Genomic DNA, 15,877 nt, shown 5'->3' with positions numbered 1-15,877 from the left:
TTGTTTACATTTATAAGATGAAAATAAATCCTTTCCCTAATAGAGATGCACAAAAGCTTGACTGACCAAATCCGGTCTCTAATGGATTATTCCTTTGATTTAGCAAATGCCCACATAAAAATACAGCCAGTGAAGTCACACATAATTTTCAATCTTTCTTCTATTACTGTAGCCTTTTTCACAGCGGGCAGCTCAAGTTGGATATTTGTTGAGCATCTCATACTTGTAAGGCCCTGTGATCAACTTTCAAATACATTCTAAGGGTCAGTTCATAATAATCGACCATGAAGTGGAATCATTCTCTTGTGTATCTGTTTCAACTTGGTTCCTGGAGGTTTTAAGGCTTTCTACCACACTCCACTCCCATTGCCATCGGGATCTGTTCTAGCCTTTGGTGTTTCTGCAGTCTGTCTGCACTCCCCCCACCTCATACTTAGGGATTTGCTCTTGCCACATACAGAACTTAATGAAGATCTTTGTTTTTTTTACCTCATCCCAAACTTATCTTTTGGAAGGCACTCCTGATTATGGATTGTGAATTACCAAAAGCAAGATTCGATTTAAGTTCTCTTTGATCATTATTATAATACTCAGGTTTTTTAGAAAGCAGGTTAGTTCTGGTTTGCTGTGCTTTAGCAAACACTTTGTTCTGTGGCTAACTTAGGTTAGTTTTGTGGTTCACTAAAATACATGTGAAATTTCTTTGGACATTCAGCAGATTGATATGGTTCCTTCTCGCTTTTTGGTTTCCTGTTTGGTCTGGTCCCAGGAGAGAAAAATTACTGCCATCTGCTCCAATATTCCTCCTCACTCTTCCTAGCTAGGGACAGTGAAAAATCTAAGGCCTTTTGTTTTCCTAGCAATTTTAAGTTATGCTTTTGGCCTTCTTATCCAGATAATGAATAATATGTACTGCAATATTTTATTTCTTAAAGTTTATTTAATTTTTTGGCTGTGGTGGGTCTTTGTTGCTGCATGCAGGCTTTCTCTAGTTGCAGTGAACAGGGGCTACTCTTCATTGCAACGCATGGCTTTCTCATTGCGGGGGCTTCTCTTGTTGTGGAGCACAGGCTCTAGGCACGTGGGCTTCCATAGTTGCAGCATGTTGGCTCAGTAGCTGCGGTGCTCAGGCTTTTAATTGCTCTGTGGTGTGTGGGATCTTCCTGGACCAGGGATGGAACCTGTGCCCTTGCATTGCAAGGCAGATTCATAACCACTGTACCACCAAGGAAGCCCCAGCACTGCAGTATTTTAAATGTTGAGTATCAGCTAGAGGAGACAATATTTACTGATTCAGCTGATGAATGTATTTGGAGGAAAAACATTAGGGGAAATGCTTCTCAATACACTGATTTAGGGCATGATCAGTTGTCATTAGAAATTCTAGGTGTAGAACTCAGTCAGACTGTGCCATTCTGGTGCCACAGGTCAGAAGTTCTAATGCCAACATGAACATAAAGACATTAACAACACAAAGCCACACCTGTCCTGGCAGCTGGATGAGAGAGGTGATGGGCTTGGCTTTATTGAGGTTCCTAGTTGCCATATAATACAGCCAGCTCTTGGAGCAGTTGAATTTACTATAGTGAAGCTCTCAGGGATGCTCTGACTTGGAACCACTAGTGCCCCCTTCTGGTAGTTTTGGTTATTGTTAGTATTGGGCTGTGAGCCATCCATTTAGTCGTAAACGTGGTCCTACATTCCATATGGGGCTTCTCAGGTGGCGCTAGGGGTACAGAACCCACCTGCCAATGCAGGAGACCTAAGAGACATGGGTTTGATCCCTGGGTCAGGAAGATCCCTTGGAGGACGGCATGGCAATCCATTCCAGTGTTCTTGCCTGGAAAATCCCATGGACAGAGGAGCCTGGTGGGTTACAGTCCATAGGGTCACAGAGTTGGACATGACTGAATCGATTTAACACAACACAACATTCCATATTCCAGAAGTAAGTAACCTTGGTATGGCCTCTAACAGTGACGTAGCTTGGAATACCTTAGACAAAAACATGAGGCCCATAGAGTTTGTTTTGGAGTCTTCTTATCTCTCATGTTTCCCTTTCTTCCTTCCTGGTACCTTCCAACATTTTCCAGAGCCCTATTTTTCTTTATTCGCAACTATTAGTTAATGCCAAGTGATAAGGAAAATTAATTGGTATCACCTTAACTAATTATGGAGAAGGCAATGGCAACCCACTCCAGTACTCTTGCCTGGAAAATCCCATGGACAGAGGAGCCTGGTAGGCTGCAGTCCATGGGGTCGCTAAGAGTTGGACATGACTGGGCGACTTCACTTTCACTTTTCACTTTCATGCATTGGAGAAGGAAATGGCAACCCACTCCAGTGTTCTTGCCTGGAGAATCCCAGGGATGGAGGAGCCTGGTAGGAGGCCGTCTATGGGGTCGCACAGAGTCGGACACAACTCTAAGCGACTTAGCAGCAGCAGCAGGGTAAAAAACCTTCAAGACCCAAACAAATGAAGCTATACTAAAGGAAGTAAACTAAAGGCAGAGGAGTTGATATACCTGGATGTGGTGACTGGCCTTGTAGACAGGTAGGGCAAGGTGAGCCAACTGTTACCCACCCTCCTTTCTCCTACTAGTCAATTCCATAACCAGGAATTCCACCTCCAGAAATGAGCTCCCTGAGTTGACTTCAACAGACTTTGCAGGTGACATAAACTGTGATTGCCTTGCATATCACGGGTTATCTAGCTATCTGCTGAGGAAACAAGAAAGTGAGAGAATTCTTAGCTATACTGCCTCTGAAGGAATGCTGACCAGGCACATGGACCACCAGAGTTAGAAGGAATCTTAATCTAAATATCCTCTTTTGTTAGGCTTTCAGAGAATTCCTTAGCTTTCCTGAAATCACAAGGCCACTAGAACCAAGGCTACAAACCCAGGCTCCCAATTCCTTTGCAGAAGATTTTTACAATCTATGATACTGCTTATCCTTAGAAGTTCATGCTTTATACTTCCATTTTAAGGATTTATCATCTTAAGTCAGTAATTAGAAATTCTGATAAAGATATTTGCCTCTATATCTTCTACTATTATTCATAGTAATAAAATACAGGTACACCCTCAGTATCCATACATTGCTTACATTGATAGAACATCTGATAGATATGATCAACATTTGATCCATATGATAGAACATTTATGCACCATGAAAAAATATGGAAACTGCCCATGATGTGTAGTATGAATAGTATTCAAATTATCTTGTATAACTATATAAGCTCTTAAAAATATACATGCATAAAAATAAAGCTACATATTCTAAAATATTAATATCTGTTATCTCTGACTTACAGTATTATGGGTGATTATTTCTTAAACTTTTTGGTATAAGTCACGTTTTCTACAATGTGTAAGTATTAAAGTAAAATAAATATTTTAAATTAGAAAGGACTTCTTATGAATTTGTGTCAGTTTATAGATAAGGTATGTAGCTACTAAAGCCTTTCTTCTACCTAAGCCTTGCTACTAGTCCCTGCCAGCAATCAACAAATATAACCCAACTCTGCCCCCACAAATGCTTCTTCAAGGATAGTATTTTACATGGAAATAATCCTTAAGTCATAGTTTCTCTATAACATTTTGTTAAATCCTCCTAAGATTTAGGTTTCCCACAAAATTCGAAGTTGAAAAATGTGTAACGGATCTGCCATTATTTATGCTCTACTGCTAATCTGAAGAGGCTTTATTAACAAATGGCTTCCCTGGTGGCTAATCCGCCTGCAATGCAGGAGACCCAGGTTCGATCCCTGGCTGTGGAAGATCTCCTGGAGAAGGAAATGACAACCCACCCCAGTATTCTTGCCTGGAAAAGCCCATGGACAGAGGAGCCCGGTGAGCTACAGTCTATGGGGTCGCAAACAGTTGGACATGACTTAGTGACTAAACCACCAATAGTGGAAAAAAGTTTCTATCATATTAATAAAGAGTGCTCTGATTGTGACCTTTGAAGGAAAAGGCCATACTTTATTATTTTTTATTCTTTACAGTACCTCAGAGTAGGAACTCAGAAAATATGCAATAAAATTACTGAAATCATAATTGTAACACCTTCATGAATTTCTGAGATCCAAAGCATATTAGACTCCCTCAAGGTCTTAACACAGATTAAGCACTGGATGTTTGCTGAATGAGTGCAACTCCAGTGGAGCAACAGGACAGACTGTAAAATTGCTTTAGGATAATGCTAAGCATCTGAAAGCAAGGCAGGGAGTTGTCTACAAAAGAATGCCATTGTTTATTTACTAAATAAGTATGGCTATCTATATCATCAAATCTTAATAGAGGAACAGATAGTATAGACGAATCTAATTTTAAAAGGTGATGTGAGTAGAGAAAAAAGGCACTGATCTAAGTAACTTTGAAAAATGGTGTTGTGACCAGATATTATGACATAAAAGACAAGGGACTTTATGTAAAAACTGTATTCTAGTTGGTAAAGGTGTTTCTCCTGGGGATATGGGTTAGCAGTTCTGAAACTGCTGAACATGTTATGTTGTGATTGAGTGAGTGAGTGAGTGAAGTTGCTCAGTTGTGTCCAACTCCTTGCGACCCCATAGACTATAGCCTACCAGGCTCCTCCGTCCATGGGATTTTCCAGGCAAGAGTACTGGAGTGGGGTGCCATTTCCTTCTCCATGTTGTGATTGAACAAATAAGTAAATGGATAGTGAATGGTGGGAACCAGGTGGCTCACTGTTGGAGAAAGAGGTTATTCATAAGCAAGAGGAGGAAACTAGAATAACCTATGCACTAATGGATCACTCAGAGACATCAGCAAGGATTCAAATCCAATTTAATATTGAGATACATAGAAAATTTTATAGATGTGGATATAAACAGAGATTTGTATGCATGCATATATTTCTTTGCTCTGTCAGCTGAGATGGCCTAAGAGAAACAACGCCCCAGTAGCAATGAGCACATCTATCACACAGATCTTCATTTTTAATACCAGTCTCTAATAAAAGGAACCTGGATAAGTGGTTGATTACAGAACTGGAAACGTATGAAATGAACCTGGAGCATGTTAGGAGTGACATAAAGAAAGGAAGTGCCCAAAAAAAAAAAAAAAAAAGTCAAAGGGACATAGAAACCAACTTGAAATAACAAGTTGAAAGACAAAATAATGCAGCGTTGGACTACAACTCAAAGTATAAAATAATTACCTGTAAGTCCAAGCTGATACAAACAAATGGTTGAATAAATAAATAAGGGAGAAGAGACCTATCTCCTGTACTAAACAATTCCAAGTTAAGTTATACAGATTCTTGCTTCTCAAGGAGGTGGGCCTTAACTCTTCCCTACCCCATGAGTTTGGGCTGTCCTTAGTGATTCACTTCCAAAGAACAGATTTATGGAAAGTGAGAAAAAAGTAACTTTGTAGTAGAGAAACCTGACAAACACTCCTCAGCCAAGTGATAAGTCATTCTGGTACTATATATGCTTGATGTGATGTAATGAAAGAACAATCCACCTCCATGAGCTTCCTCCCTAGAGGCTACAGCCTACTGAATCATGAGAAAAATACCAGACAAACCCAACTGAGGAACATTGAACAAAATACTTAACGAGTACTCCTCAAAACTGCTGAAGTCGTCAAAAGCATGGGAAGCATGAGAGAATATCATGGCTAAGAAGAGCCAAAGGAGACCTGACAACCACATGTAATGTCACATCCTGGATGGGATTCCTGAACAGAAAAAGGACATTAGGTAAAAACTAGTGAAATCCAAATAAAGCGTGGAGTTAATAGTAATGTACCAGTGTTGGTTCCTTAATGTGAAAAATGTGCCACTGTAATGTCAGATGATAACCACAGGGGAAGTTGGTGCAGGGGATATGTGAACTATGCAAACTTTTCTGAAAAATATACAACTATTCTAAAATAAAGTTTATTTAAATTAAGGAAGCACAATATGTCTAAATGAAAGGTATTCTGGACTGGATCTTGGAATTGAAAAAGGACACTAGTGAAAAACTGGTGCAATATGAATAAAGCTTGGAGTTTACTTAATAGTATTGCAGCAGTGTGGATTTTAGTTTTGATGAATGTACCATGGTAATGTAAGATACTATCATTAAGGGAAACTGCGTAATAAGTACATGGGAACGCTGTATTTCCTTTGGAACTTTTCTGTAAATCTAGTTATTCCAAAATAAAATTTAAAAAATGTAGTGCCGAGTAGCTGGACATACAAGCCAGCTCAATCTGCTTGGGCCAGCCTAGATAACCTGTAATCTACATGATGACATTTGATTTGTTGGGGAATCCGCAGTGGATCCCTCCCCTCTTCTCCACACCACCCTTCGCACTGGCCCTGCTGTATCAACCTGAATGTATCTCATGTGCATGGATCTACACCAGTCATGTGGTTGTGGTTAACGGGGGGAACCTGGGCTCCCCAAGACTAGATGACTTACATCTAGCGAACAAAAGAAAATAGAATGGACCAAGCTTCAGAACTGAAAGGAACAGGACAGCAGTGGTGGGGAGGAGTCTGATAATCAGGAGTTAGTTTGAAACAGAAGACAGGTAAGATTTTGGGGGAAATAGACAACGATTTTAGGCTGGGAGGAGGGGGGCCAGAGACCAGTGAAAATGTTGCCTTGGTTAGGTACTGCATTTTTTTCTGCCTTACCTCTGGCTTACTCATAAGGTCTTTTTTTATTCATGTTATCTTTGCTACTTGTAATATTAGATGAACAAAGACTGGCCTGAAAGTCAAGTGGCTGTCATGAGTTACTAGGAAGCCAAAAAAAAAAACAAAAAACAAAAAAAACAGAGATTGGAAATAGGATGAGAAGGGGCATTCCTAGGGCTACAGCCACAAGACAGTTCCAAGTCTCTTGCTTGTTTCTATGGCCACCTTCTTCATCAGACTGTGAGCTCTTCTGGCACACGGATGCTGTTTTATTCTTCTCTAGTCCCAGCAATGGTCTGTACATACATGTTCAATAAACATATGCTAATGCAGAAGTAAGGCATGAAGCTAGAAACTAGTGAAACTGGGCATGATTTTCTTTTGAAAACGAGACAGCAAAAGAGACACTGATGTATAGAACAGTCTTATGGACTCTGTTGGAGAGGGAGAGGGTGGAAAGATTTGGGAGAATGGCATTGAAACATGTGTAATATCATGTATGAAACGAGTTGCCAGTCCAGGTTCGATGCACGATACTGGATGCTTGGGGCTGGTGCACTGGGACGACCCAGAGGGATGGTGTGGGGAGGGAGGAGGGAGGAGGGTTCAGGATGGGGAGCGTATGTATACATGTGGTGGATTCGTTTTGATGTTTGGCAAAACTAATACAGTGTTTCAGGTTTAAAAATAAAATAAAATTAAAAAAAAAGAAAAAGAAAACTTATGAGGAAATATTAAATCCCAAACATATTTTTATCCTGAATCCCCATAATAAAGACTTTAAAAATTCCGAAAATTTGATTTTTTCATATCAGTAAGGAGAGCCGGCTCTCAAAATCTGAAATTGGAATTTGGGGAATGGATATATTAATGTTATACATGTATTTCAAAGAATAAAAAGCAACTGTTTAGCTGTATCATGTGAAAGACCAGAGAAAATGGCATGCTAAATTATGTTGAGTCATTCATATTTTAATTCCAATTAATGTAAACAAGATGAAAGCAAGGGAAGGCTTGTTATGACTCTCCAAACAGTTTTTAATGAAATGTGGCTTTAAACTTATTTAGGCAGCCACACTAACTGTGATGAAATTTTCACCAGAGAAAGGGAAAATAAGAAAATATGGTTACTTTTTTCAAAAGCTAGGTTTATTCACTTTAATAGACTGTTTGTTGCCCTAAGATAAGATTGTGCTTGACTTTTTTTTAAGTATTAAAATGTTCTCTCTTTTATGATGGTGGCTCAGTGGTAAAGAATCCACCTGCCAAGCAGGAGATGCAGGTTCAATCCCTGGGTAGGGAAGATCCACTGGAGAAGGAAATGGCAACCCACTGAGTATTCCTGCCTGGAAAATTTCATGGACAGAAGAGCCTGGCAGGTTACATTCCACTGGGTCACAAGTCAGACAGGACTTAGCAACTAAACAACAAATAGATGGAAGTTTTTTAAAGTGTTGAGTTGACAAAAAAGGGCTGGTGCCCTATGTCAATCCTTAAAATACTATTCATCCATGAAATATCAGTATCTGAAAAGTGCTTCTACATCCTCTCCTCCCTTTTTGTTTTTTTTTTTGGTCTAGAAGTGTACTGAGGGATTCGGGAAATGCAGTGAGAAATGTATGTCTATTGAGTACTAACCAGGTACCAAGTTTTACATATACATGATTTTCACTAAATCCTTACAATTTCAGTGAGATATTCTCATATTACAGATAAGGACATGGAAATTAATATAAAACAACATGCCCAAGGAAGGTGCTAACAGAGGAAACCAAATCTAAGTTTATCTAATTCTAGAATCTGTGCTCCTTCCTATAATACCACAGCACTTAATATAGTGAGTTTCTAATACAGTTCATTTTAGGGGAAAATACTGTTCAATTTTTCTTTACATACATCTTGATGCTACCTTTTCAAACTCACTTTCTGACTTGTAACTTTGCAGTATATTTATATAATGATAAACCAACATTTTAAAAACTAAATTTAGAAGTATCAGTACTGTTCTCTTACGCTTGCATCCCAACTATTTTGCCTTTGCCTTTTTGTTCAAGAAACCACATAAAACCCATCAGGAAATATTCATATGGCAACACCGCGATTATATGCAGTTGAAACATCCAGCACCACAGCAAGACTACAAGGCATCAGGCAGAAGTCAGTGAAAGCCAAGCAGCCTCAGAGAGTTAAAGACACTGAGTTCTCTGAGACACTAGACCAATTCCACTGCCATCCAGACCTTGAGACTAAGAAAGAGCCTGGTTAGAAAGCCAATGGCATAACAACTTGATCTATCAGACAGAATACAGGAAAGTGAGCAGAGAGGTGGGGGATAGTGAGGGAGGTGGGAGGAGAGGAAGGAGAAAGCATGTCGCTGGCAAGAGGAAGAAAGCAGCATAGAAATAAAACCAAGGTAAACAATACGAAATGAACTAGAAAATCTGGGACACTCAAGACTATGCTGATTAATACGGATATGATCATGTCTCCTCAGCTTCTCACTTACATACTGAAAACAACTGCAGTAAAGAACGTATAAGCATAGAGATGAACTGATAGCAGTGTTCATTTTAGAACTAGAATTAAAAACTATTTTTCTTAAAGGTATGTAGCTAATACATTATAATTTAGGGGTCCAAAATGTGATCTCTGCTTGCTAAAAATCAAATTATAAAACAAGACTTTTATTTTCTTACATTTCTCAAGTTACTGAAGTCATTGGAAAATAAAGTCACATGTTTAACAACTTTTGGCCACCAACTTTTAATAATACATATTTAATTTTCAGAAACATATGCTAACCATCAACAACATTATCAGGGTTCCAACCCCAGATGTTATTTCATTGGTACATCATATCAGTATTTACAAAGGTTTCCAAATTTAACAGCACAAAACAAAACAGCTTAATTTTTAAAACTACAATGCTTTAAAAAAATGTAAACAGTTCATTTTTACATTATTGTAAAAAAGAAGACTCACTCCTTAATGCGGCTTAATTTTTTTTAAGTGAGCAAAGCCTGGTGCTCATGGATAAAGAATGAAAAGAATTCTTTACATAGAAACATTGTGCTCCAGTGTGGCAAAAAAAAAAAATTATATATACACATACAAAGAAAAGAATCTTAAGTCCACATTTTAGACCACACACACAAAAAAATCATCCCCAAATTGAGAAATGTATAAAAACCATTTACACATGGTTGTTGACCTACTGAAAACCTATATAACATTTTTAAAACAATAACTCAGTCAAAAGATACCACTTCTCTTAAAAATGAAATTTTGTGCAAAAGAAATTATTTAAGCTAGAAACAAGACACTCCTCCTCAATAAGAGGCCAAAAGAGCCACTGAAATAATTTAACTCTGTTAGATTTAGTGCATGTAACCAAAAGGCACACACATGTGATTAATATATTAATATATTTTCATGCAGAAATCTGTGCATGTTCACAATTATATAACAGAAACACAAACGTAAAAAAAGGTAAAGCCTAATGTTTGGCAATGTTATTCTAGCTACATTCCTTTTAGTCTATCAGTCCAGGGTTTACTAGATCATTAACATTGCCTCTCAAAAAATATATTATATTTGAACAACTTCCAATAAAAATAAAAAAAAAGGATGTTAACCTGAAACACTATGATTTTTTTTCAGTCCTGGTACATACAGAAACTTACTGATATGCTTATTTTAAATGTCATTTCAAATTAAGATAAATTTTTCCTTTTGTTAATAAACACTTTGATTGCTCCAGTGAAGTCAGCAGAGAGAAGAACTTCTGTGTTGTCTGTCTTCATAATACCTTAAAAGCATAAAAAAAAGTTTTTTATTGATTTAAAAGGAATATGAAGCCTGCTGCCACAAGCTTGTCACATGCCCATGACCCTCCACCTCTGGGGTGGGAAGAACCTCTCCCTGCCTTTTCAGTCTATTTCTTGGCTTGCTCCCATAATCCTTTCATCCTCCTGTATCTCTCCTCTCTGAGGCTCAATTCCACTTTACCTTGTCTTAGGTGCTCTTTTCCTGGCATAGGGAGATTATGGTCCCTTTGGGGCCTGGATGCCTGGATTTAGTCCCAGGCAGCCAAGGCCTCTAAATTGTCTAATTCTTCATTTCATGGCAAGAGTGTGTGTGTGTGTGTTAGTCACTTAGTCATGTCCAACTCTTTGCGACCTGATGGACTACAGCTCACCAGGCTCCTCTGTCCATGGGATTCTCCAGGCAAGAAGAATACTAGAATAGGTTGCTGTGCCTTCCTCCAGGGGAATCTTCCTGACCCAGGGTTTGAACCTGGGTCTCCTGCATTGCAGGCAGATTCTTTACTGTCTGGGCCATCAGAGAAGCCCTCACAGCAAGAGGCTAGTATATTATTCAGCCCCAGGACTGGAATGTTGGCAAGATGGGATCAGCTGGGCAAGTCTTTTGCTAACAGGGCTCACTAATGAGGTTGACAGTAAGGTTTACTGTACAGCAGACATACTAGAACTGCCATGAAATGAAGTATACATGATTGCTCTGTGAATGCTGACAACACCTTTTGCCTTTCCAGTCCATACTGAAGAACTATGTAGCTAAGCTGAATGGCAAAAATGCTTACCTCTTATGTTTGCTGGTAAAAACATTTAACAAACAAAATTCAGCGTTAACGATTATGCACAGGCAAAAATCGTAGACTTAAGAAGTGCTGATTTGTAAGGACGCAGATAATCCAAACTTTAAATGGCAAGTTGTGTACAGGATAAGTTAGACAAAATGGTTTCACTTAGATTTGCTAAAAACATATGCTAAGCCTTTGAATATTCCTAATACACTTTTCGTTTGTCTCAAAGTACCATCATGCAGCAGAAGCAGCAGCAAACTGACAGATATCAGAGAGGCTGGAGAATAAAAGAAGTCATCATATATATAAATATGAAAATGTTTTATAAGATACTGTATAATGAAGACGATAATATCTATTACACGCCAGGCGTTTTGCTAGATGCATGTCTTATCTTTAATTCTTATCACAACCTTGTTTCTTTTTTTGGTTTTCAGCTGTATCTTTTTAAAAATTGAAGTATAGTTGATTTACAATATTGTGTTAGTTTCAGCTGTACAGAAAAGTGATTGAGACATGCATATACTTGGAGGTACATAAATATTTACATGAGCTTCCCACATGGTGCTAGTGGTACAGGACCCGCTTGCCAGTGCAGGTAGATGTAAGAGACATGGGTTCGACCCCTGGGTTGGGAAGATCCCCTGTAAGAAGGTATGGCAACCTACACCAGTATTCTTGCCCAGAAAACCCCACGGACAGAGAAGCCTGGCGGGGTGCAGTCCATAGAGTCGTACAGAGTCTGACACAACTGAAATGACTGAGCATGCACGCACATATATGTACATATATATTTTTTCCATTATAGGTTGTTATAAGATATTGAATATAGTTCCCTGTGCTATATAGTAAATCCTTGTTATTTATCTATTTTATATATGGTAGTGTGCATCTGTTAGTCCCATACTCATAATTTCTCCCTCTCCTCTTCCTTTTTGGTAACTGTAAGTTTGTTTTCTATGTCTGTGAGTCTGTTTCTGTTTTGTAAGTTCATTGGTACTATTTTTTAGATTTCATATATAAACGACATCATACTTATCTTTGTCTGACTCACTTCACTTAATATAATCGTTAGGTCCATCCATGTTGCTGCAAGTGGCATTATTTCATTCTTTTTAATGGGTGAGTAATATTCCTGTGTGTGTGTGTGTGTACTGTACTTTTGATTTGCATTTCTCTAATAATTAGTGATGAGTCGACTGGGGTCGCAAAGAGTCAGACATGACTGAGCAACTGAACTGAACTGAACTGAACTGAATAATTAGTGATAGGGAACATCTTTTCATGTGCCTGTTGGTCATCTGTATTCTTCTTTGAAGAAATGTCATTTAGGTCTTCTGCCCATATCAAAACCTTATCAATGAGGTATTATCACCATTTTAAACATGAAGAAAATGGAAGCTTAAATAGTCAAATATGTCAGGAATAAAGAGGAGGGCAATCAGATATACTTTATGATCTCATACCCTGGGTTTGAGAGTATTCTTAGAATATACCTACACAGGTAGAAAACAGCAAACACAAATCTGAGTATGATTCAAAGTTGTGCCTCTTTAAAAAGGACCCAGCGAAGTAGTAACTGAACAATGTTAATACGGTGTGGTTTTGAGAAGTTTAAAAAAAGCACTTTCCATTTTTCCTCAAATAGTTTTAAAAGCTAGAACTTTCTGTGCAATGTGTAGGGGAAATGTACAGAGTGCAAAAAGGAATCACTGGACAAAAAAAAAGAAAAAGCCCAACCAAACAACTTAATTTAGAAGACAGAAACAGGATTTGACTGTGAGGGAAAAAAATGAAAAGAAATATTTCCAAACAGGCATTTAGTAAAGGTATAATAACTCTGAGTTGGTTTATTTTTAAATCATGTAAATGAAAGAAGTGCTAGACTGAAGCTTGTCTTTGGTATCAAAATTTTGCTTCACAGACAGAAGAAATAGTGTATTTAGTGCAGTGTAGAGTGCAAACAATACCACAAGGGAAACTGCTTGAGATTAAATAAACATGCTTGAGAACTTTTAAATATTCAAATAATTTTAGAAGCACTCTTGGTACACTGTATGCATTGCTGTGTCTTTATAACACTCTTCAAGACCTGGTGTAGTCTCTAAAGTGAGAAAACGCATTTACTAAAATATTCTGCAATCAATTATAACAATACAAACCGTTTTTGTTAACAATTGGTCCAAATTCACATGGCTCTACCTTGTTCTTAAGAATTAACAGGAAAATCATTTTTATATAATTGGCACTCACTACTACTTGATGGTTTCTTTTCACTTCTTAATCTCAGCATTTTATATAACTGAAAGTACTATTTGTTATTAAAGCCTTAGGACAGGCTTAAAGATATTGGGTTGGCCAAAAACTTCATTCAGGTTTTTCCATTGGCTGTTAGGGAAAAACTCAGACAAACTTTTTGGTCAACCCAAGAGCTATCTATGAGAAACTTTAAATTTGTGGCAAGAGAAAAGAATATTGCTTTCATTTTGGTTTAACTCACTTATTCAGTAATTCTTTATTAAGCATCTACCATATGCAGGCAAGCACTGGGCTAGGCACTGGCACTACAACAATAAATAAAACACATAAAATCTGTGTCCTCACAGAGATGATACTGTAGTAGAAGAGAAAGGTGATATATTGTGTATATATTTATGTCTTGTTTGCATTTCTCTAAAGAGAACAACTGTTCATAAAAAAATCACAACTTTTCAAAATTTTCGCTTTTAATTCCCAGGTGAATTTAAGAGAAGTAAAACCTCCAAGAATTATGTTACCAAAACTTTTAGAAATGAATATCTGTCAACCATTATGTTGTATACAAGAAATATTCTTCATATTCATGAAGACCTCATAATACTCTTAGATCAATGAAGCTACTAAAGGCTGATCAGAGAGCATGAAGAACAAATAAAACACAGGTACCTACCAGAGGGCATGGTTTCCAACACTTCGGCATCTTCACCTTTTTCATTTCCTTCTGATTTTTCAGATTGCACATCCAAAGACAACATCAAACTTGGGTTTGGAGCAAAGATAGCTGATGTAACAACTGCATTATGTGCTGTAAAAAAAAAATCAACTTTAGGATAACTAATAAGCTTGATTCTAAACATCAAGAGAAAAAGTGTAATACGCAAAAAATATAATAGTGTATGTTATATACAAATATCTTTAGAAATGAACAGATAAGAAGTAACTCAGAACTATTTAAAACTCAAAAATATTTTCTTAAAAAAAAATACCCAAAACCACATACAAGTTCTGAGATTCCATGACTTCTCAAATTTTACACAAGTATAAGTTCTTCCTTGGTATAGAAAAGTCAAACAAAGCCAATACAAACTGAAAGCAGTTAAAACTGCCAAACTCTCTCTCTGAAATAATGCCTATACAAATTTACTTTTATCTTCATTTTAACTTTATTTATTTAAAAGACACACCAAACTGGACATTTACTTACCTTTAATACCTTCCCAAAAGTCATTACGATCTCTCCTGACTGAAGTAAACTTGCTTAAGTCATGGTAAGTACTCCAGATATAAACATACTTATCTTCTGAGCCACTAACAAGGTAATTAAAATCATGGCTAAATTTAGGGAAGAAAGAAAAAGAATCAAAGTTGTGGGGCTTTTTAGGGGTCTCTCTCTATCAGAGCTTCCTAGTTTGAAACACCTAAGAAAACATCCAAGAGAACTTGCTGAAATACAGACTCCTAGCCTCACTTCAGAGGCCCTGAACATGTAGGGTTGACATGGGTAGCCACTGGCATTCATACGTTCATCAAAGTTCTAGGTAACTGCTGCTGGGTTAACCCACATTGGGAGGAATGCCTGTTGTTGCTGCTTTGTCTCTAAGTCATGTACGACCCTTTGTGACACCAGGCCTGCCAGGCTCCTCTGTCCATGGGATTTCCCCAGGCAAGAATACTGGAGTGGGTTGCCATTTCCTTCCCCACGGGATCTTCCCCACCCAGGGATGGAACCTGTGTCTCCTGCATTGCAGGCAGATCCTATACCACTGAGCCACCAGGGAAGCCCTCAGGAGGAATGAATGTCCACTTAAGAGATAAAAGAGAGAAGCTGAATACTTTACTAATTAAATTACTGGGTAATTACTGGGTAGTTCAAGAAAAACGGAGAACTGGTAAGAAAAGGACTTAAATATGAAATAAAGAGGGCTATAAAGAAAGAAGAGGTAAGTATTTCAGGAGAGCCTGTAGACCCTAAATTAAGAGTTCAAATAATAATGACATGTAAAAGTGTATACAGGACATTGTACCTTAGAGTCTCAAAATGCTTTATTAGTTTCTGTACTTAAAAGGCCAAGGGTGAGTGGTGGTGGGATAAATCTCCTCTTACAAAAGCACAAAGTACAAAAGCACAAATTCTGGAGCTAGGAGTCTTCTAATCCTGGCTCTGATATTACCAGTGTCACTTAAGGCAAATTACTTAATTTTCTGGATGTTGCTTCTTCATCAGCAAAGGAGAAGCAATTCTAACTCTACCAAACAGGTGGATAAGGTAAGTTCTGTATGATTGATAATATGAGATACCAGTTGTAAAAACCCAAAGTGACTAACCATATACATAACATAAACATA

At 37.8% G+C, this 15,877-nt stretch overlaps 1 protein-coding gene across 1 annotated transcript in view; it reads right to left on the bottom strand.

The window, feature by feature from the left end:
- Positions 1-14,265: 14,265 nt before the first annotated feature.
- Positions 14,266-15,877, bottom strand: part of WDR44 (WD repeat domain 44) — a gene marked incomplete in the record, with an annotated part of 85,238 nt that continues 83,626 nt past the window's right edge. The window contains 1 exon segment of the mRNA XM_045164556.1: positions 14,266-14,336. Coding sequence (XP_045020491.1) covers positions 14,330-14,336 — 7 coding nt within the window.

Source organism: Bubalus bubalis, chromosome X, assembly GCF_019923935.1.
Source record: "Bubalus bubalis isolate 160015118507 breed Murrah chromosome X, NDDB_SH_1, whole genome shotgun sequence".
In the NCBI taxonomy this organism is placed as follows: domain Eukaryota; kingdom Metazoa; phylum Chordata; class Mammalia; order Artiodactyla; family Bovidae; genus Bubalus; species Bubalus bubalis.
Note: the sequence above shows the minus strand (reverse complement) of the source record. Positions and strands in the feature narration are given on the sequence as shown.